This window comes from Spermophilus citellus (genome assembly GCF_964194105.1).
Source record: "Spermophilus citellus genome assembly, chromosome: 2".
Lineage (NCBI taxonomy): Eukaryota > Metazoa > Chordata > Mammalia > Rodentia > Sciuridae > Spermophilus > Spermophilus citellus.
This window is the reverse complement of record NC_138183.1, coordinates 58,046,410-58,071,601: the sequence shown is the minus strand read 5'-3', so window position 1 is coordinate 58,071,601 and position 25,192 is coordinate 58,046,410. Positions and strand designations below refer to the sequence as shown.

Below are 25,192 nucleotides of genomic sequence, written 5' to 3'. Positions count from 1 at the left end.
TCAAACTTGATACTTATATTTTAACTTAGCAAATATATGTCTAATCTGTCATAAATATCCTAAAGTTTGGATGAGATCTTCTTAAATATGGGTCCAAAAACAAGAAGTCTCTATCTTCTTAATACATAAATCACACTCCCAGAATACAGTATTATTCTAATTTTAGTTTATTTAAGATGGAGAAACACCCTAAAAGAAGCACATGAGTGGGCATGGCTTGTAAACCCAGCTACTTGGGAGGCTAAGGGAGGAAGATAACTAATTCAATGGCAGCTAGGGAACTTAGTGAGACCCAGTCACATAATAAAAAATAAAAAGGGTTGGGGGTTGTAGAAAAGTGGTTGAAAAACCCTGGGTTCTATCTCAATACCATAAAAAAAAAGGGGGAAAAAAAAGGGAAAGAAACTCTTGAAAATACTTGAAAAACACTTTGAAAAGAATACTCCAAACTGGGCATGGTGGCAAACGCCTATAATCCCAGCAGCTTAAGAAGCTAAAATGGGAAAATTCAAAGCCAGCCTCAGCAAAAGCAAGGTGCAACTCAGTGAGACCCTGTCTCTAAATAAAATACAAAATAGAGCTGGGGATGTGGCTCAGTGGTTGAGTGCACCTGAGTTCAAGCCTCAGTACCAATAAAAAAAAAAATTTTTAGATTTTTATGAGATCTAGCCTTAGTGTTTTACAGTTTAATTAAACAAAACAAATCCATGAACAATTGCTTTATTATTTCACCTACACAGTTTTCAAAATAATTTAAATTTTCATAGAGAAAATGTCATATATAACTTCATAAAGTTATAAGTATAAATAGCATAAATAGCTTTAAAAAAATCACTTTTTTCAAATGTACCCTTAGCGGATAAGAGCTAAAGAAGCAGACAAAACAGAACACCTAAGTAGATAAGAGTGTAGTACCCTAAGCCAACAAGCCTCACTAGGAGAAACGGACAGTAACTTTCCACCTAAAGGATTAGCTTGGAGTTGTGCTTAGAATGCTGCTTCAGTAGCAACATTCCAAAAAAACAAAAATTCTCTTTAGTTCTATACACAATTAAGCTCACCCTGTACAATAACTAATCAGAATACCTTTTCCACTGAGAAAAATTACAAAATGTGTATAAGAGACCTTAAAAAAAATAAGTAAAGGTGGGCTGGTGTTATGACTCAGTGGTAGAGTACTTGCCTAGCAAGTGTGAGGCACTGGGTTCAATCCTCAGCACCACATAAAAATAAATAAATAAAATAAAGGCATTATGTCCATTTACAACTAAAAATATTTTTAAAAAGTAAAGGTATCAAAAATATACCAATATAGGGCTGAGGCTGTAGCTCAGTGGTAAAGTGCTTATTACCTCGAATGTGAGAGGCACTTGTATATATATATAAACATTTTGGTGTATATACACCAAAATTTCTGACATATATTTTTGATGACAAAATAAAGCAGTAAATCCAATCCACACTGAAGGGGAAGGGAGTATTGATGTTCATTTTAGATGCCAGCCACCACAACATGACATGGTAAACAAATAAAAACCAACCCACCCAGAGAAAATTTTAGTATCACAAGAGTAAAGGTCACCTTTTCTTGAAAGAAGAATAAATAGCATACTTCTCAAGGAAAATCATACAAGACAGAAATTAATAGAACAATTAAAAAACAAGATATGAAGCTGAGCACGGCAGAGTATACCTCTATTCCCAGTGGCTCGGGAGGCCAAGACAGGAGGACCAAGAGTTCAAAGTCAGCCTCAACAAAAGCAAGGTGCTAAGCAACTCAGTGAGACACTGTCTCTAAATAAAATACAAAATAGGGCTGAGGATGTGGCTCTGTGGTTGAGTGCCCCTGAGCTCAATCCCTGGTAGTCCCCCCAAAAAGAAAAAAGAAACCTAACAATCCATGCATAAAATACCCAGCATTTACACAACACACACACACATACACACACAAACCCCTTCCTTTACCTCATATTTGTACAAAAGAATTACCAAAGTAAATTTTGGAGCAGGAAGAAAAAGATCTCAAATAAAAGATCCCAAATTCCTGAAAAGATCTGAGTATAAAAAAGGTTTAAAATACAAGCCAATTAGTAGAAATTAATTAACAGAATACACAATCTAAAGTTGTAAAGTTTTAAATATATGTGGAAATGGGATAATACAGCCACACAAAAGCAAGAGTGGGATAAACAGAGATAAAGTATTTTAAGTTCCTTGCGACTTCCAGGAAGTGGTAACAGTACTAATTAAAGTAGAGTCAAATCAGTCAAAGACTCTGTTTAATGTTAATTTTTTCTTCCTACTCTTCCTCACTGCTCTGTTCTTAGTTGCTCTCATTATATCAAAAAAGACATTTGGTATTTGTTTTTTAGGGTTTGGCTAGCTTCACTAAGCATAATCTGCTCTAGTACCAACCATTTCCCTGAAAATTCTATGATTTTGTCATTTTTTATTGCTGCATAGTACTCCATTGTGTATAGATGCCACATTTTTTTTATCCATTCATCTATTGAAGGGCATCTGGTTTGGTTCCACAGTCTAGCTATTGTGAATTGTGCTGCTATGAACATTGATGTGGCAGTATCCCTGTAGCATGCTTTTTTAAGGTCTTCAGGGAATAGTCCGAGAAGGGCAATAGCAGGGTCAAATGGTGGTTCCATTCCCAGCTTTCCCAGGAATCTCCAAACTGCTTTCCAAATTGGCCGCACCAATTTGCAGTCCCACCAGCAATGTACAAGTGTACCCTTTTCTCCACATCCTCGCCAGCACTTGTTGTTGTTTGACTTCATAGTGGCTGCCAATCTTACTGGAGTGAGATGGTATCTTAGGGTGGTTTTGATTTGCATTTCTCTGACTGCTAGAGATGGAGAGCATTTTTTCATGTACTTGTTGATTGATTGTATATCCTCCTCTGAGAAGTGTCTGTTCAGGTCCTTGGCCCATTTGTTGATTGGGTTATTTGTTATCTTATTGTCTAATTTTTTAACATTAAACAGAGACTTGAGATGGGAGGGAAAGGGAGAGAAAAGGGAAATTGCATGGAAATGAAGGGAGACCCTCATTGCTAAACAAAATTACACATAAGAGGTTGTGAGGGGAATGGGAAAATAAACAAAGAGAGAAATGAATTACAGTAGATGGGATAGAGAGAGAAGTTGGGAGGGGAGGGGAGGGGGGATAGTAGGGGATAGGAAAGGTAGCAGAATACAACAATTACTATTAGGGCATTATGTAAAATTGTGGATGTGTAACCGACGTGATTCTGCTATCTGCATTTGGGGTAAAATTGGGGGTTCATAACCCACTTCAATCTAATGTATGAAATATCATATGTCAAGAGCTTTGTAATGTTATGAACAACCAATAAAAAAAAAAAATCAGTCAAAGATACATGGATCTGACATAGGACTCACATCTGGAAGAAATTATGAGATTCAATTAACTAAAGAAAGATAGAATCCTGTTAGAAATGAGCAAAATAAACAGACATTTCACTCAAGAGAATACATGCATGGCAAATAAGCACATAAAAGATGTTCACAACATTACATATTAAAGAAATGTCAATTAAAGCACAAAGAGATACCATTATACACCTCTCAGGATAGTGAGAATGTAGGCAAACTGGATTGCTTACATACTGTTGGTAGGAATGTAAAATGATACAACTCTAAAAAAAAATAGTTTCATAGTTTTCAAAAAATTAAACATGCATTTACCATACACCCTTCTGAATATTTATTGCAGATAAATAAAAACTTATTTACACAGCAAACTCTGTCAAAAGTGCTTCATTCTCATATTAGCCACTTTATAACAGTGAAACACTGGAAACAAAAATGCCCTTCAGTAGTTATATCCTTATCATGGAATACTACTGAGCAACAAAATATGAATATATACAACTAGATAGATCTCTAGAGTATTACACTAAGTGTAAAAAAAACTAAAATTTTTCTATTTTTACAACATTTTTAAAATAACAAATTATAGGTATGAAAAATAGATTAAAGATTATCAGGGATTAGGTATATACAGTATGGGAAGGAACTGTATTATACCTGAATAAAGGAGATCTTTGTGTTGAAGAATAGATCTGAAAAAGAAACCTAAAATTGATCTTGATTGTGGTGATAAGTTACACAAATAAATATTAGTGGAAAAAATGATACAAACTGAGATAATGACATAATGTAGAATACCAACGGTAGTTCTTGGTTTTGATATTGTATATTATTATTAAGATATAAGCACTGGGAAAAACCTGAAGTATATACTGGAATTCTCTATACTATATTCGAAAATTACAAGCTATATAGGTCACTGGAGAGAGCACTTGTCTAGTAGGCAAAAGGTTCTGGGTTTCATCCTCAGTACTGCAAAAAACAAAACAAAACAAAACCCTAAGAATCTCTAATAATATCAATATCAATTTTTTTTTAAAGCTGACTCAAATAAATCATAGATACTTGCTATAGTCTTTAGGGTAAGAACTAATAATAACAAAGTCTAAATAATTTACTAATAGAGAAAGAAAATGAAAAATACAAAAAAAGAAAAAAACATGAAAAATGAAACCACACTTATCAATTATTACATTAAACATAAAAGGGTTAAATACTTTCAAAGTAAAAGACCAACGTTCTCAGACAAAAAAAAAAAAAATCTCCAAATACATGCTGCTCAACAAAGATGCCAGTTAAAGAAAAAATTATAGCAAAAAAAAAAAAAAAAAGGAGGAGGAGGAGGATACACTGCATATACATTAACCAAAGAAATCTGATGTAGCTAAACTATTGTCAGGAAAGTGGATATGAAAGATGTGTTAATAAAATAGAATAATTCACTGAGACAAAGCATCAACTGAAGTTTAAAAAAATCTTAGTAATCTAAAAACATAACCCCAAGACATTAAGGGAAATTTCTCAGAACCTCAAATGAGAAGCACATATTCAGCATCATAAATTATAACACATTTCTCTCAGAAAATGATAGAACAGAAAAGTAATCAATATATACAAGATCTGAACCAAGATTGTAAATAAAAATCACCTAGCTGATATTTATAGATTACATTCAACAATTGCTGTATGCAAATTCTCTTGAAAAACACAGAAAAAATCTATAAGACTCAGTAATCTCAAAGAACTGATATTACTAGAGAATGTGCTCTGATTACAGTGAAATTAAGCAAGAATTCAAAAACAGAATAACATGAAAACTCAAAAATGTTAGTCAATTAAGCAATGTTTCTAAATAAACCCAAGTCAAATAATTAAAAGAGAAAAAAACAAAAATACAACAAATTTTGAACTGAATAATAATGAAAATATGCCATATAAAAATTGTACTATACAGCCACAGAAATACTTAAAAATTTATAGATATAATGTATAAGGGAAAAAAGAAAAATTAAAAATCAATGAGCTAAGCATCTACTTCAATATGTTAACAAAGGAAACATAACTCAAGAGAAGGAAAAAAAATGAGCTCTATCAGGGAAAAACTTGAAAATTAGAAAAACAATCCAATAAAGACATTTAGCAAACCTGAAAGTTGGCCTTTGAGAAGAAAAAATAAATAATACTGATAAGCCTCTGGCAATATTTATTAGGGGGGAATACAAAAGGCATAACTTGCCAATAAAGAAAATTAAAGGGGCTGGGGATGTGGCTCAAGCGGTAGCGCGCTCGCCTGGTATGCGTGCGACCCAGGTTCGATCCTCAGCACCACATACCAGCAAAGATGTTGTGTCCGCCGAGAACTAAAAAATAAATATTGAAAATTCTCTCTCCTCTCTCACTCTCTCTTTAAAAAATAAAATAAAATAAAATTGTTCACAAGCTTAAAACACTATTTCATCCCATTCTCCCTTTTAAAAAAAAAAAAAAGAAAAGAAAATTAAAAAATGAATGTAACTAGACTCTATGAGTATGTAAATAATCTCCTTATGTCAAAAAAAATTTGAAAATATATGAAACAAAATTCCTTCAGAATGAATTTACCAAAATGTCAATTGTTTTGTATCTATCAATAAAACTGAATTCACTATTAAAAATTTTCCTCCCTCAAAACAAAATAAAAATAGGTCCAGATGGTTTCACTGATAAATTCTTCCAAATTTTTTTCCCTTAATTAACACCAGTTTTATACAAACTCACACACAAAAAAGGGAACTGCTCTCTACTCTTTGTTTGAGACCAGCATAACCTTAACACTAAAACCCAACAAGGACATTACTATACTGGGAAGTTATTAAGTAATCTCATCTAAACATGGATAGGAAAATACTAAGCAAGAATATTAACATAAAAAATTATCTTAAAAGAATAATGATTATAACCAAGATGGACATTCCAGAAATAAAAGGTTGAATTAACATTCAAAAGTATTTATTTTACTTTACTGCATTATCAGAAAAAAGAAAAACAGGAACAGCTCAAAAGATAGAAACAAATAATGGATAAAATTCATACTATCACCACTTCTATTCCATATTAAATTCAAGGTTTCCATTGGACGAGGAAAAGAAAGAAAAGGTATAAGGATTAAAATTGAAGAAACAAAAACTAAAATTATTTGTAGACTACATTATTATATACAGAGAAAAACCAAATCAATCTACAGATAAACCACTAGCATTACTAAGTGAATTCAATAAAGTTGGAGGACATAAAATCAATATTAAAAAAATCACCTATATTTCCTATCAAAGTCAATTAGAAAATAAAACTTAAAAATTATTCTATTTAAAATATGGACATTTTTTGGAAAAAAAAATCAACACAACAGAGTTTAGAAACAGAACCACACACATATGATCTTTTGTTTAACAATATTGGGATCAATGTAAGAGAAAGGATGGTCTTTTTGATACTTTGTTCTGGGTCAAATGGATATTCAAATGGAAAATTATACATGTAAATACTTTATATATACTTCAAACCACAGCCAAAATTTAGAAAAGAAAACATCTTTATTCTTGGTATAGTGAAAAAATTTAAGTAAGACAAAAAAGGCAATATCCGTAAAGGAAATAGTTTGAAAAAAATATTTTTTAAATAAAAAAATCTTTATTAAAAAATACAATAAAGGGCAATAACACAAAGTAGGAGAAAATCACTGCCATGCAAATGTCAAGCAAAAAAGTTCTATTTAGAATATGTAAGCAACACTTGTCAAACAATACAAATGACAAACCAGTAGAAAAATAGGTTTGAAAAATAAATAGGAACCTCACAAAGTAGCATATCCAAATAATCAACAGTCAAATGAAAAATGCTCAGCACATTAATAGGAAAACATAAATTAAAACAATAACATGGTACACTATAATGTAACTTCCCGAGTGCTAAAAATGGAAAAAGTGCACTGAAAGCTGGAAGTACCAAGTAAAAGCAATGACATAGAATGACAAGAATTTTCACTTACTGTAGTAAAAGAGTAGACCTATAACCACTTCAGAAAAAAAGATTGGCTGAATCTATGAAAACTGATTACAGATTAAGCATCCTTAATCTGAAAATCCATAATCTAAAATTACTCAAAATATAAAACTTTTGGGGCAGCAAAATCATGGCCCAAATAGAAATTTCCATACCTGATTTCATATGATAGGTTACAGACAAAACACAGGTGCACTAAAAATATTGCATAAGATTACCTTCAGGCTACATGTATAAGGTGTGAAATAAATGAATTTTATATGTAGACCTGAGTTTTATCCCCAAGAAATGTCATTAAGTATATGAAAATTTTATTGCAATTTTTTTTAAAAAATCCAAAATCTGAACACTTCTGGCCCCAAGTATTTTGAGTAAGGGATACTCAATCTGTATGTACCTTAACACCCAGAACTTTCACTCTTCAGTAAAAATATTCTAGATAAATTCATACTTAATAAACATTGAAATATGTATACTACAATGTTCAAAGGAGCATTTATTTATAACATATAAGATCTGAGGGGGAAAAAATTCCACATACTAGTATATGCACACAATGAAAAGCAAAAAAATATATATATACCTGCATTAAACAACATGAATGATCTCATAAAAACTAAGTTAAGACAAATAAGCCAGGCACAAAGCATATATACTCAAGACTAAATTTACATAAAATTGAATTATCTATTTATGTGTGAAAATTCAAAATAGTCATTCCTCCCAAGGAGTATGTTAGGCATAAAGCACGGGCAGGAGGGGGGATTAAATTACCAGATATAAAACTGAAAATGGAAGGCAAAGAGCACTTAGAGCCTAAAGAAGGAAATGAATTAAAGAGTATGTAGAACACTTGATTTTTCCTTCTTGATACTTAGGAAGGTATATACAAATGATCACTAATCAGTCTAAGCAATGCTGACTGTCATGGTATATTAAATAACAAGATAATTTACAAAACTCCATGTGCATTTTATATGATGTTGTCAACTGGAGTTAACGGTCACTTAACAGGTTACAATATTTCAGTTTTCACTCAAGATTGTCATTCCTAAAACTAGAAATGAAGATACTTATTGAAATCAATTACCAGGCACATTGAAGTAAGATGTGTGTTCCGGCAGCATGTGCAACGTACTTGATGTTGTATTTTATAAATCAATTTTTTGAAGAAGGCCTAAATGACACTAAAATTTTTAGAAATACTCTTAAGAGAAAAGATCCAGCCTCTTTCCCCCAATTTCATAAAATACATACATATGTGAACACTTGGGTAATAATTGGAAAATGAAGTTAAAACAGTCATAGTTTCAAACTCTTTTTATTACCGTTATGAAAGAAACTTTTAGTTTACCATTTAGGAAAAAAAAAAAAAACCTTCAGTTGTGCAACTAAGTAAAACATAACAAGATTTTTTAACCTAACCCCTGAAATTTCACAGAGATTCTAATTTTTTAAATGATGGTTTCTTTTTCAAACTTGTTAAATCTTTGTTGACATTATTCTTATTTTCTGTCATTGAATAGGGTAAGGAGATGTCTGACAGGTTGAAAAAAATAACCAAAGTCTCATTAGCATCCCTCATCAAGAGCAATAGTCTATTTGCCCTCCCTTAGATCACCTAAAAAAAGTTCTTAATGATGAGTAAAAGCTGTTAACTTTATTATATCTTGATCTTTGGATCTATATGTTTTCAATACTATTTAAAAATGGTAAAAAAAATATAAATCATAAGTTGTCTTGAGGAAACATAGTTGTTTTTGAGTTACAAGCTGAACTATCCACTTTTTCATGTATATTTGAAAATGACTAAAAATCAAACTATGATTATGCATATTTGTAAGACAATCTCTTAAAAATAAACAAAGTAAGCCTGTCACTTTGAGGAAAACAGCTGGCAGCAATTGTTGCCAAAAATAAAACTGTAACTTTCAAGTGAAAATTAAAATTTAGGAACACTTATATTTGCCACCCTCAGCTTGACAACTTTCTGTATCTTAAAGACATTATCAGTAAGGTCTAGGCTAGGCACAGTGGTACACGCCTTGTCCCAGCAGCTTGGGAAGCTGAGGCAGGAGGATCATGAGTTCAAAACCAGCCTCAGCAACTTAGGGAGATCCTATCTCTAAATAAAATATAAAATAGGGATGAGGATGTGGCTCAGTGTTTGAGTGCTCCTGAGTTCAATCCCCAGTACCAAAAAAGACATTATTCATACAATCTTAAGTGACATTAGCAAGTATGATTTTTTGATATTATATAATGAAATGTGATTTTTTGCAATTTTTTGAATTTTCTAAAAGACCAAGATGATGTAAAATTATATGTGGTTGAAAAGAATCAAAGAGAAAAAATAGACAAATAGACTTTATACAATAGAATACAAAGTATTCATTAATTTTATTTCCAATTCCATATTCCAGCTATCTTTTAAGAATACATTTGAATCTGAATGTGGTGACTCACACCTGTGATCCCACTATCTAGGGAAGCTAATGCAGGAGGATCACAAGTTTGAGGCCATCCTCAGCCTCAAATTTTGTGGGATCTTGTCTCAAAAAAAAAAAAAAAAAGGAAGGGAGAAGGGAAGGGGGATGTTGCTGGGAATGTAGCTTCATAACCTCTGGGTTCAATTCCCAGTACCAAAACAAAAACAAGAAAGGAAGAAAAAGGATGGAACTACTAAAGTTTGTTTTTTGGTTTTGACAGGGTCTATGCTGTGTAAGCTAGGTTCAATTTTGTGGTCAAAAGTGATCTTCCTGCCTTCAGCCTCACAAGTTGCTGACACTACAGGCAGGGACCATAGTACCCAGCTTCACAGCAAGTTTTGATATACTATCAAAGAACTATTCTCCTCACTTTCCAGGTTATACATCTGTGCAAGGCCAGATTTCCTCCATATATAGCAATTAAAGACCAAAAATACAAACGGATTAAATACAGAAGCAGATTAGAGGATACAGTTTTCCTCTAGTTAGCTTTACATTAAAGAGATATGCAAAAGTATAGAGCAATGTCACTCTTCTCATTGATTTTTTAACATAAAATGGATTTCATGATTATTTTTCAGTGAATTCATAAATATTTAAGACATTTCTTAAATTTAATTTCTTTAATTATTGATGGATAAACTACATGAGCAATAGCTCTTTGAAGTCCTTAGTAATTTTTATGAATATAAACTGTTCATGAGCCCAAAATGTTTGAGAAATGTTGCTTCAGAATATTAAATTTCACTGGGAGGCTGAAGGAGGAGGATTGAAAGTTCAAAGCCAGCCTCAGCAACGGTGAAGTGCTAAGTAACTCAGGGAGATCCTGTCTCACAATAAAATACAAAATAGGGCTGGGGATGTGGCTCAGTGGTTGAGTGCCCCTGAGTTCAATCCTCATTACCAAAAAATAAAAGAATATTAAATTTCAACCACTGGGCTTTACACCTTTCAAATTCATGTTACTTAGTTCCCATTTTACAACTAAAAAGAAAAAAGAAAGGCTCAGTTAGGAATATGTGTGTGCATATATACATGTTTGATTATATATTTGTATTATTTATATAACATTATTTATAAAATATATTGTTGGGAGTAGCAAATGAATTATGGGTCTTTGAACTGCCCAGAGACATAGGCGACACCTCTCTTGGGAACTTTTCAGTGCAAAGATGCTCATAAGATTGCCCAGTTGCTATGGTGACACCCTGTTCAAAAGGTTTTGTGCCAGTCACAGAGCTATTCAGCTATTGACCTCAGGTTCAAACACCAGCTGCCCAAGGGAAGAGAATTATGGGCAAAAGTTGGTAAGTTAATTTTAATTGAGCTGTTTTACCCTCAACTTTGGTTCTGTTTATCTTGAAGAAACTTTCTCACAATAAAACCTTTTCATGTTTAAATCTATAATAACAAAAGTGCTGAGCTTATTCCTGGTCAGTCTTCCTTCATCAGGGCTTTGGCTGATCCACTGAGACCCAGCTTTTTCTCTTTTTTTTTTTTTTTTTTTTTTTTGTGTGTGTGTCTCTCTTTCCCTCATCCTCTCATTGCCGGGTTCAGGAAACTTAGTAAAGGGCTGTACAGGACAAGGGAATATATAATGTATATTATATTACATAATATTATAGAATTATGTTGTGTGTATGTATATATGTATATGCACACACACACACACACACACACACACACACACACACACACATACAAACACAAATCTGGGTTGTGTCTTCAATAATCAGTAGACAATCGGAGATCAGATAATCCCCAAAAGCCCTCAACCACTAGGAAATCCTTAAAATTTGTTCATTAGGCTATTGAAGACAATAAAATAAAAAAACAATAGAGCTCTATGATTAAGTCCTCAACCCTGGAATCAGCCTACCTAGGTTCAGTCATTAGCTCTTCCACTGTTATCTCTCTGTGCTTCCATTTCCCTACCTATAAAATGAGGAAAATCATGTTACCTCCTTTATAGCATTGTCATAATAATGAAACAGATACCTATAGATAGAAAAATTTCTGAAGCATGGTAAGAACTGAACACATGTTAAGTATGATTTAATTGTGGTGATGATGATGAATAATACACCTCTTCAATAGTTAGCAAGAGGAAAACTGAAGGTTTCCAAAGAAACTTAAGTCATTTGGTTAACTTATTTTTGTTAAAAATTAGTTCTCTGGCAAAGAATGACAAATAGTCAATGTACAACAGTTTTCATTATTTAAGAATACTCACATATTCTGTAATTAATTAAGCAACTATTTTTTGAACTTGACAAAAGTATTGTGATGGTGCAAGGTATTCAAAGATGAACATGGCATTGATTTTACACCCAAAATAGTAAATGAACTTCAAATAAAAAATTTAAAAAGAAAATCAAAATGCAATTCTAAAGCTCTTTTTTATGCTTGCTAACAAATGGCAAGTGGAGCAAAGCCTATACACCACAGTCTAGGCATGTGTGTTTATGCATATTTGCAGAATATCTTGTCTTTATTTAAATCTGAACGATTCTGTATTTTCTTAGCCAAACTTCAAGGGGAAAAAAATTCCAGGGACACATCTTGAACAAATGTAATATTCTTACCAATGTATATTAAAATTTTCTACATCAATGCAGAGAAAGTATCAAAATTAAGTAAATTAATCAATTTAAAATGCCAAGACAAATAGCAATTTAGAAATTGAAAATTTAGGCAAACAGTATGTTAGGATTTTGCAGTGTTTTTCCTAGCAGTCCCACATTTCCAGAAGGCAAATAAAACTGACACATTTCATAATTTGGTTGGAAGAAAAATAAAATAAAAACTAGACAAGAGTAATCATATGGGAATAAATACATGACGATTCATGTTATTTTGCCATATTGCCTCTCCATTCCACTATTATCTTTACCAGTTCATTTCCTTTACTTTTATAATCTAGCATAATTATAAATAAAATAAGGATGAAAGTTATGGTTTATATTGAAAATACTGATAAAATTTGGGAGGAAAACTAAAGAGAAATGGAAGATCTTAATGAATTTAATAAGACCTTTACTTTAAATCCATTTCTCTTTAGGCATTCTATTAACTGTTTCTGTTTGTTTTTGTTTTCATCTTATTTGTTTCTTTACATAGAGAACAGAGAATTCAGAAATGGTGTAAATTAAAAATTAAAAAGCACTGGCTTTAGGGTCAGACAGACATGAATTCTTCCCCTAAGTCTACCAGTGAATAATTGTGTGGTCCTGCTTAAGTTACATAACATCTCTAAGCCTCAATTTCCTTGCTGGACAGTTGGGGATAAAAGCTACTTCATACTGATGGACTAGTTAAATGGAACAAAGTCCATAATACATAGGGTTTTTAATATTGTTGCTATAGCTTCAAATGTCAAACAATCTCAAATGTTCTTAAATTCTTGGATTAAAAAACTCATTTAGGTTATACCCAGTAAACTGAATATTTTCTTCTTTCTTCTCCAAAGACCATTTAACTTTGTCACAAAAATACCATACAATTAGCACCATTTGTTGTTTCAGACACACATGCATACCCAGTAGCAAGATGGTGTTGCATTTTAATCCAGCACTGTAGAAAAAACTTGAACAGTATCTTCTTGCCCAGTAAAAAAAAAAAAAAAAACAAGAATTTTAGTCCATTCTATGGCTCTATATTTACAAACTTTTAGTTAAAGGAACAAACATTTTAAAGCTGTTATTGTACCAAAAATAAAGTATTTGAAATTCCTACAGTAAATAAACTTTATTGTAAATCTAAAAACATAAGAATCACTCCTTCTTTCTTAACTTCTAGATAATGTACATTATAGTATAGTCTCAAGAATATAGTACATATTTTCCTATTGGGCAACTGCAATGCTTTATCATAAAACTCTTTCAGAGGTAAGACAGACCTCTTTGCATTTTCACAAGCAACATCCACTGAAAGAATTATATTCCATTTTTCAATTATTTCTGTTAATAGAATCAAGGTATATTTTCTTTTTGTCCTCCCTCCTCTCATCAACACCAAGTCATAATTTAACCTAGACATTCTTGAGAGACAGTAGTCATTTCCCCTTTACCGATGGCAAGCCTACAGATGAATCATCTTCAAATTAGAAACTATAGAGAGGGAGCCATGTTTTTATCATTTATTAAGTAATAAAATAAAGCTGGGGCATACAAGCATTTCGGCTGTTTAAGACATGAATCACACTAAATAGTATCTTGCATATCACCAAAGTCAAAACAGCAACAAAATGTTCAGTTATCAAAATTTCTCATTTTTCCATCAATCTAAAAATATGTAAGAAATTATCAGAGCTGCTCATGTTCTACTTAGAAGCCATATACCTCAACATTTGATCATGAATTAGATTTATTCATCTTATAAATCTTTATCTACAGAATATCCTCTTCAGTTATGCTTCAGGACAGTGTATGTTCTACTTAACAATCCCTGCATACCTCAGAAACTCAAAACTAACCCTCTGAATTACACAATATTTACCTACATCTTTACTTTTTGCTCCTGTTTTAAGACACAGAATCAGAAAAGATACACACAAAACACACACACACACACACACACACACACACACACCCCTAATTGTGCCCTCTGGCAGAAAAGTTATCACTAAATCTGAATGTCATGCTGTATTCTCAATATTAGTAAGATGAGAGAAGAATTCCTTAAAGAACAGAGTTTTTTTTCTTTTCTTTTTTTTGTATTGGAGATGGAACCCAGCAGCATACTACCACTGAGCTACATCCCCAATCCCAGCCCTTTTGATTGCTTTATTTGAGACAGAGTCTCACTCAATGGCCCAGGCTGTCCTTAAACTTGTAATCTTCTGGCCCCAGCCTCCTAAATCACTGGGATTATAGACACACACCAACATGCCCAGCCAATTTACATATTTGATAATTGTAATCAAACATGTTACTTATCAAAATGTTAAAATTCTTGACATAATTTTGTTAGGATTATTACCATAGTGATAAGATGTAGGCAAATAAAACATAAAATGATTGCTAAAATATTATACTTAATAGAAGGAGTAAAAGATAAATGTGATAATTTTCCAGAAAGTTGGGTATAAAAGAATGAAAATAATGGCTAGGAATGTAGTTCTGTGGTAGAGTACTTGAATGCAAGGCCCTGGACTTAATCCTAGGGTACCATCAAGGAAATAATGACCACCACCCCCCAAAAAACCCTTACCTCAATAGGTCCTTCACAATCTGGCTCTATAGTTTCCATTCCTGCCAATATTCCACATATAATCTAATTGCTTTGATAATACATGTCTGTACATAGTTCTATACCAGGATTTCTCAATAAACACTTTATAAACCCATAATTCCTTGCAGTGGGAGGCTGTGCTGCTCACTGAAGGATGTTTAGCAGCATCGCTAACCTCTACCCATCATAATAATCCACATAATCCCACTGACTCCAGACATTGCCAAATACTTCTTGTTGAAGGAAAATATAAAAATCACACTCACTTGAAAACAACTGCATACTCTTATAAACACTTCACCCTCTACCTGAAATAATTTCCCTACATCTGCCGAAAATTCCTACTCCTTTTGCAAAATCTATCTTAAGTAAAAGTTCCTTCTCCTTCCATCACTCACCTGTTCTTTTTTCTATGTTCTGTTTTCCCCTCTAGATAGTGAGAACCTCCATCTTATTATTCATTAAGGTTTCATTGATTTAAGTGTTCAACAAAGTGTCCATGTGATAACCCTCCCTCCTATTGTCAGGAGAAGATTGGGTTCACTCAACAAAGTCTCACAATGAACATATAATCCTTCAGTTGTTTTTATTTGTCTTTGCTTCTGGGAAACTGAAATTAAATGATTTACTTGGTTTCAGCAACCCTAGGTCTTTGGTATATCTAGTTCTATGATATTATTATTTAGTTTATTTAGGTTTATCTTTGAATCATCCATTTCTTTGTTTCACATTCTTTTTTTGGAATGTGAACAAGTAAAACTTAGAAATATACAGAAATAGAGTTGGGGTTGTGGCTCAAAGGTAGGGCACTCGCTTGAGGCACTGGGTTTGATCCTCAGCACCACATAAAAATAAAATAAAGATATTGTGTCCACCTATAACTAAAAAATGAATATAAAAAATAAAGAAAAATTTAAAAAAGAAATATACAGAAATAAACAATGAAAATGTTACACCATGAAGACTACATTTCAAGAATAAAAAATGAGAAAAAAAATCTCACTAATCAACATTGAACAGTAATTCCAAAGTTGATTCTATACAACCCACCATGTGTTTAGTTGTTTTAGGAGATGTCATAAATTTCCAAAGAAAAAATCTGGCTTAATTTGCGTGTATATATATTATATGTCTAGATGAAAAGTATATAAGCCAGCACTGTATGGAAGGACAACAAATGAGCTAGAATCCTTTAATTATTAAATAACAACAAAACAATCAAATGTCACAGGCCAAAAAGTCTAGAGATGAGAAACAAGGAGAGATATCTTGAATATTCTGTGCCCTAAGGCTTATTTCTCATATAAGCAACTTTTGCAACCTGAGTTATCCATATCTTTTCTCCTGTCTTAGAACTGGTCTCCACTGCCATCTTTTTTAAAATAATCTTGGTAATGTTGATTTCTAGGTATTGATCCTAAATTTCTACTGAAAATAATAATTTTAATTCACAGTTTTCTGAAAAATTACTTAAAGTAAGAAGATTATTTTAGTACCTATGATCAATTTATAAGACAAGGAAATTAACTAATCAGGAAAGCAGCATCACCTATACTGGACTGCAGAAACTTCATAGAATAAATATGCAAATCCAATATCCTCAAGGCTGACACATTTCTATTATTAAACTGCTAACGTGTTTATTTCCCCCACAATAGATGGATTTTTGTCATGAATACGCATTAAGCCCCATAGTTATTAGCTGTGATGACTAGGTGACAGTGAAGACACTACTTGAGAATTTGCATTTGACAGATCATTGACACACAGTCACAGTTCTCTTTTTTCTCTTCATTTAAACAGAAATTGTGCGGCAGGAAATGAACTGGAGCTATTAGAGATTATTCAGGTTTAATAGCACACATCTTTTAGCTGGCGGACAGAACAATACACAATGTGGCAGAGTTAAACAGAGGCATCAATTATATACTCAGACCTGTTAATATTTTTGACAATATTTAAATAGCACATCCCTTCAGGGCATGGCTTTTTTGCCCTCTCAGTTACACACCTGTCAAGTGTTTAATTTGCCAAAGGGAAATAGTTTGATTTCTAAGGGTGGTCTTAATACTGAAGCAGCAAATTGGAAAAATTAAACATTATTGAATAGAAGTAATGAGAAGGATCTGAGGGAAAAAATTGTAGGCTTAATTCAACATGGCATATCAGCATCTATCATTAATGCAACAACAATATGATCATGTTCTCCAATATGCTGCATATACCTCAGGTTTTTCAATTATTTAACTCCCTTTGCTTCTCTAAAAGACAGGAGAATGGATGACAGAGGGGAAGAACTGAAGAGATCAAATTTTCCAGTGATGGTAAAAAAAAAAAAAAAATTTGAAACAGTAACTTGCACCTGTTGTGCATACAAAAATTATATACATGAAAATATAATTTACACATAAGGTAATAAGTAAAAACAAGGCAATGGTCAGATTTGGGTAGCCACTGATTGAAAAGCATGAAACAAATTTTGTTCCTTAGATATATTTAGTTATTAAATTATAAATATTAATAAATTAGCGATTGGTAAATCTGATGAAATTAGAATATTTATATTTTTATTTAATATACAAAAATTACATAGTTTTACATTTTTATTTTAATCATATATAAAATACTGATAAGTAAACAGAATTGAATTAGTAAAAAAATGGAGATTAAAGTGAAAAGTCACAAAAATTGAGGAATTATCAAAATGAAACTCTTGACATTTAGGGATCAAATTCCTATCATTGAAAAGAAGATATAAGATAGGCTGCAAAGCCTAAAAGGGGGAAAGAAGCCCATGGAGCCAAGAAAACTGAATTCTAGTTCTGGCTTTACCCTTAAAAACAAATCACTTAACCTCTCCAAGCTAGATACTTTCCGTGGTCCCTTTTATTATTAGCTTTCTCTTCTACATAAAGAGTGACTAAGGACACAAAATCCACAGACATGTAAGACATGCCTACAGAATTCACAATTTAGTCTTAAATATATTATTAATAAAATAGCAAAATCATAGCATATATTAGTCACAGAACTTGAGCCTCTATTATTATGCTCAAAAGATTTCCAAGTATTTTTCATGTGAACCATGTAGGACTCATAGTACTAGAGCCCATATCCTACTTTCATTTGAAAATATTAAATCAAGCTTAGCAAGTAGGTCCATTTGTCCCTTTCTTTCATCAGACACAGGAGGGACAAAGATTCTTTGCCATTCGTAAGGCTGGCTAGCAGGAAAATAATGATTTATCTCACTAGACTAGTGGTGTACTTGTTGATACTCTATTTATTTCAACTTCCTTCCCATTTTAATCACATTTCCATACAATACAATAAATAGAAGATATCTGTTCAACCTCTCTATACTCTGAAAAACCAGATGATTATTCCCATCATAATTACATTTACATTCAAGATGGTGGTTTCTCCATAAGTTTACCAATTTGTTCTGAAAGTTAGTATTGAAAATTAGTATCTCCATAACTTACAAAGGGGATAAACACACTACAAATAACAAAAACACCTTTTAAAATTCATGATCATGACTTTTAAAATCATTACATAGAAATTATTTACATATGTCTGAAGATTATTCTTAATTTATTTTAGAGGGGCTACAAATATACAAATGTAGATTAAGAAGTTAACACAACATTAAACAAATTCCTTTTCTATTACTACTGTTTTACCTTTTGCATTTAGCACAATTTTGAGTGTTGTTTTTTGTTTTCTGATATTTTTATCGTACTGGGAATTGAACCCACAGTCCTACCACTGAGCTACACCTCCAGCACTATTTGGGAATTTTTTATTGGAGCTGTTCTTTCATTGTATTATGAAACTAGTTTTCAAGATTCTTTTTTAACCTTTTAAGGCAGAATATTTGCTAGCAAGTCATCCATAACCATTAAATTAATTCTAAAAACATGAGAATGAGAACTTGAAGGCATAATTAACTTCAAACCTTGTGAGGATATGAACTGTTTTAAAAATATTTTTTAAAAACCTGAGAAATAGTGATTAAATTAAGTAAGTTCAAAGAACATCTGACTTTAGTTTTCACTCTGTCACTATGATATGTTTCAATTTTAGTATAAATGCTCCAACTTTTAATGCTCATAATTTTTACAGGAGAAACACAGTGTTACATTTAGAAGTTCTACCATCTGATGCTGTCATAGAAGCAATTGCTACTTACACTCTTTTAAGAAGTGAGAATTGCAATTCCTCTAACTGATGACAATGTAATTATTCCTTTTACTGTCAAAATAGAGGTGATTTCCCTTCCCTACACACATGATTACACATGCAAATCTAGGCTTATCTGAAATCTTACAAGCATACTCAAATCTGAATCTGAATGAGTAAGATCACATGAACAATGAGCCTTAGTGATGATGGAAACCAAGTCTACAGCCATCTACCCCAAACATACTTTTATCATCCCCTTTTCCTGTAGAAACTCATTCTTCAGCATCCACACAGCTTTCAACACAATGTCATATCATCTACAGTATACGGCAACAACCACTGTAAAAATAACTAGGAAGAAAAAGCCATGGTGAATTTGAATGTCTTGTTTGGAGGTTTAAATGACTTCATTAACTATTCATTAACACATTCGAAAATCAGCCTTCAGAAAAAAACAATCCTTTCACAAGATCTATGCCATGCTGTGAACACCCCAATGATATCCTACCTGGTCTCTCAGCTGCTGTACAGAAGTCTGAAGGTTCAGAATCTGACTGAAGAGTGGGCTCTGCAGGACTGACTTTAGAAGGCTGAGTTTGTCTTCATTTGCTACATCCCCACGTTCTCGTAGCTTGGCTTGCAAGCGCTCTGCTGCCTGCAGGGCCCGATTTTTATCTATTCCAAAGAGTAGCATTAGTAAATAACAGGACTCAAAACATGCATATCAAGCATATAAGGATCCCATGCTTGTGGAAATTCTCAAATTATGCCTCTTAAGTGCACAAAATTGTCTTTTTTGAGTAAAAAGTTTTACAAAAGTACAAAATTTTAATAAAGTACAAAAGAACAAAAAGTACAAGACTGAGCACTTTTTAATACTTTGAATATTTTCCCTCAAAATTAAACAGCAAATTACACAGTATTTTTTATATTTACATTTGCTTCAAACCAATGGAATTTGGTTTGGAGATAAAACAGAAAGGGTGTAACATGTAACTGGAAATGTGCCCCACAAACCTTGAAGGCTCCTATAAGAAAGTTTCTTTGAAAGCAAGAAATTGGTTATATTGTGTGCTGAATACAACTAGTCACAGAAACCAATTCAGATGATGGCTATCTAAATTCCAATGTGAGCTGTTTCAACTCTTCCATAAAAATCATGACTTTTTTTTTAATAAAAACCAAATGAGCTGTCACCTCAAAAATGCAGATATCTGCCTTCTTTAAAAAGATATGAAAATGCTTATTTACATATAAAAAAATTAGCAACATAATTGGCTCATTAACAAGTGGATATGGATAATGTTAATGATTAAACACAATATCCAAAATATAATAATTTCACATATTAAGAAGCAAAGTATTCTACAATTGAGAATTTACTTAAAAATACATCAGAATAACACAGAGTATTTCAAATAGGTTACTTTTTAATAGTTGAAATATCTTCCTCCCCAAATTAAATACCAATTCAAATAATTATTAAATGCTTTATAAATCAGGCACAAAGTTTTTTAAAAAGTAAATATTTAAGTATGTCCTAACAGTCCTTATATCTTATATACTTACTTCTACCAGTAGTGAATTTCTACCACAAATAATAGCCAAAAACATATCTTTGTAGTCATACATACACACTTACTTATAATTTAAGCCAAATTTGTTTTTTATTTTTAATAGAGATTGTACTCAGATATATGTCCTAACACTTTCAGGATGATAGGAAGTACCTGTTTTAAAATATATTTGAAATATCACAGTAACCAATTACTAGAGATACTTTATATATAATGGCAGTCATTACTAGAAATACTTTATATAGCTCTAAATCTGGAATTACACAGAAATTGGGCAATTAAAATATGAATTAACAAAGATCATGATTTTACATAAACCAAAAAAAATGAAATAAAATAACATTTACTCAAGCAGAAATTTTAAAGCAAATAATGATAAAGATGTACCCGAGAATTTTCATCTGGATCATCTCCCATGGTAACTTAGAATGTGAATACATTAATTCTCATGGCAATTGTTACAAGGTGTCCAACTCAGTAGTAATAGCTAATAGAACAAAGCTGAGATAGTAATGATTTACATAATTCTGTACTTCCCCTTTCCTTTCCTTTCCACTTTTGTGTAGGCTATTTCTCTTTATGGTGTATTACTTCAGTATAAAATGAGTGATAGAGATGTACATCCATGCATTTTTATGATCAGCATAGGACCAGGAACAAAAGTCACATGATCATAAAAGAAGCTCCTGTTTCTTTTACTGCCATGGACTCTCCTCCTACCCTTAAAACATGAAGCTGTCTAAACATCAACCGTAATCATCAAGGTGCCAGAGTAAAATCTAGATACCTTCAAAAAGTTATAATAGATAAGCTACCTGGAATACGTACAGAACTGCTATGTCTGATGATGGCAGATATGTACCACACCTGATATACTTGTAAACAGATGTATAAACTAGTTTCTCTAGAAGGGATTAACACATAAACATGGGAAATCTAGCTATTTCAACCTAAATTATCTCATGAGGAAATTAAATTGCCTTCAATGAAGTTACCAGCTAAAGAGATTGTTACTGTTCTCCTTGTCAAGTAAAAGCAAGAGCTCAACCAGGAATGGCACATGCCTGTTATACCAGCTACTTAGGATGCAGAGGCAGAAGGGGTCACAAGTTTGCCACCACAATGAACAACTTAACAAGACTCTGTCTCAAAATAATTTTATTTTAAAAAAGGGATGAGAATACAGATCAGTGGTAGAGTGCTGGGTTCAATCCCCAATAAAATACACACACACACACACACACACACACACACACACACACACACACACACCCAAGAGCTCAGAGGCAATTCAGCCACAAATACAAAAATAATGGTCATCTTTCAATATTAAAATACTAATAAATTTTCTCCTGTAATCCAGAAACAAATATTAACTACAACTGGGTTCATGAATTAGAATTAGGTATACATTAAGCTTTATTAAAACCCATAAATGGTAGAATGTCATATTTATTTTTATGTACAAATTATGTGTGTTTTGTAACACTTCACATGAGACTGATCAAATACAGAAAAGTATTATCTTGGCACAATGTTAGTGGATAACAACCTTTTAAATCTAAGTTACCACAGATAGAATCTGCTATATAGAACATATCATACTCAAAGATCCCAAAGGAGGGAGTTTCAACTTTTAAAAATGCAGAAAAAAAAAGAATAAGTCTTACCTATGGTTTCCAACATTTCTTTCAAAGTTCTTCTCTAAAATGATTTCAAACAGCAACTAAAATGGAACTCTGAGGTAAAAAGGACATAAAATGAAAGGGTTACGTTTTCTCAGAACTGTAATTTTCTTCTAAAACTAAATACTCTAAATAGCACTTGATACCATTGTAATTCCTCTGACCATTAACTCTTGTTGATATAACTTCACATAGTTCCCATTACAGGCAAAAAAAAAAAAAAAGTCAGCACTCTAGAACTTACTCAAAATGATATGCGCATACCCATGTTAACTGCAATAATAAGTAGAAAAGCTTAAATTCTGTTTTAAATAAGATGGTACAAGTTTCTAAAATATTTCCTGAAGAGCTTCTCAGCACAGACCACTGTAATCTTGGATTAATTTACAGATCCTTAACCACAGAATAAGGAGCTTACTTGAATCTGCATATGAAATTCTCTAGGCAAAAATGATAAATGAATTTGTGATCTTACCCTCAAATGCTCACAGCCTTAACTGGGAAGATAATATACATACCAATTAGACATGAACTGTGACACCAAAGCAGTATAGGTAATACTATACTGCTTTAATACATTAAATCATGGATTAAAAACTGAATAAAAGAGAGTGCCCTCTTAAATTTTTCAAAGGTTTTTAAACTATTCTTCTAACTATAATGTTCTCCTTTTTCCACTTAAAAATACCTTCTCAATTCATTCTTTATCTTCACATAGATCTTATCTTTCTCTGGAAACACTTAATTGGACACTTTGAAGTCCTGGGTACAGATATGCACAGCCAATATCCACATCACTAACCATAATCAGCCTCTGCTATACAATTCTGCACAACTGTCTCCAGAGGTACAACCACCCTTTGCTTCACAGAAAATCCTGAGTTAACCAGGTGTCAGTCTTCTCAGAGAAGGAATCTATCACCACATATCCTCATTCTTCAACTGGAAGGTGAGACAGGCCATTTTTCTGAGAAAGACCAAGTTGCCCTCTATTACCTCTTCAAGAGGAAAGGATACTTGGCAAAAAGTAGATGTATGTAGATGAGCAGATGCATAGAACATCAATGCCTACAATTTTCTCTGTATAATAACAGAAAATAGTACTTGCTAACTTCCTTATCCCAATATAGAACAGTAGTCTGAAAACATCAACTCCATTCCAAATAGTCAAACAGCTCAAGTAGTGGCACTTATTTTAAAACTGCCCTAGTATCAAGGAGAGGGCACTGGCTCTGACCTAGAATTAAAACTTAAATAACAGTGTAGCTTTTAGCAAGTAGCCTAACATCTCAACCTTGGTTTTATAGAATATAAACTTATTCATTGAGTATCTTGTGATAAATGAGGTAAATAATGTATGCTAATTTCCAGCTTACAAAAAACTCATAATTATAAAATATACATTCAGGATTAATGTTGAGTCCGTATAGGTTAGCATTCCCATGCAAGACAGTATATATTCATGAGGCACTATACAGAGAACTTAAAGATAAATTTGTGATATTTTTAATTCTTATTTATAAGGAAACTACAATATTCTTTCAAAAAATATCATAATAGCAAGTACCCTCTGAAAAAATTAACTTCTGAAAAATTAAACCTAAAAGTCAGGAGACCCCAAGTCTACCAACATGTATCTAATTAAATAGACAGAGGAACCATGAAAGCAATGAAGAAGCATGAATTAGTTTATCCTTGTTAAGTTGCATATTTTTTCTGACTCTAGATCTATTTACAAATAAATCTTATTAATAAATTTTAGAAGGAAAATAATTATATATATTAATGTTTGGTATGCACAATAAAACTTAGCTCTATCCACTTTACCTTATGAAAAATTAACTCAGAAAGACAGGCACTATTCATGGCATGGGGGAAAGGTAGCCTATGAATATAGCCACTGATTTATGAAGAGTCTGCAGAGAAAGTTGGGCAGGAAGTTCCCAACAGAGAAAAACATGGCCATCCAAAGTTCACCAAGAAGTCAGTAATGCAGATGTAAAGCTACTTACACTACCACCCACCCCTCAAGAAACTTGTTGTAAGAGTTTAAAAAAAAAAAAAACAGCCACTCCTGTTGCAAGTCGCTGACAGTGTCTCCCAGGAGAGCTGAACTTACTGTGAATTTCAGAGATAAAACATAGTACAGTTTCATAGCTTCTCTGTACTGGTCTAATGTCCCTAAAATAAAATCATAGCTTTTTTGAAGTTTACAGGGGATTTCACTATTTACAACCATGGCAAAGAGATAAGTTGTTTGTTTGTTTTTTTAAAAAAGGGTTTTTCTTATGTCCCTTATCCTTATCCCCAAAACCCAGTAAATTCAGTTCTAATTATATATAAATCATTTGTAATTGAAGAACTTTTTAGATCAAATCTACTTCTTTCAAACTTCAAACTCATTTTCACCCACCCTTTCACCACCTTACCACCTCCCTTCTCTTTTTACCCATTTCAACACTACATGGAAATATAAGGGTACCTGGGTCATAAAAGCAGGCCATGGTCATAGGGTAAGTCTTATAGGAGACCCAACAATAGGTCAGAAGCAGCCCAGGTTCTTCCTGGGCAATTCA

At 32.5% G+C, this 25,192-nt stretch overlaps 1 protein-coding gene across 1 annotated transcript in view; it reads right to left on the bottom strand.

Moving 5' to 3' along the window:
* Positions 1-25,192, bottom strand: part of MPDZ (multiple PDZ domain crumbs cell polarity complex component) — a 151,868-nt gene that overhangs the window by 105,930 nt on the left and 20,746 nt on the right. Inside the window, exons 2-3 of the mRNA XM_081281986.1 lie at positions 22,602-22,670; positions 19,863-20,029 (exon numbers count right to left, since the gene is read on the bottom strand). Coding sequence (XP_081138112.1) covers positions 19,863-20,029; positions 22,602-22,617 — 183 coding nt within the window. The 5' untranslated portion in view covers positions 22,618-22,670. The remainder of the gene's footprint in view (positions 1-19,862; positions 20,030-22,601; positions 22,671-25,192) is intronic.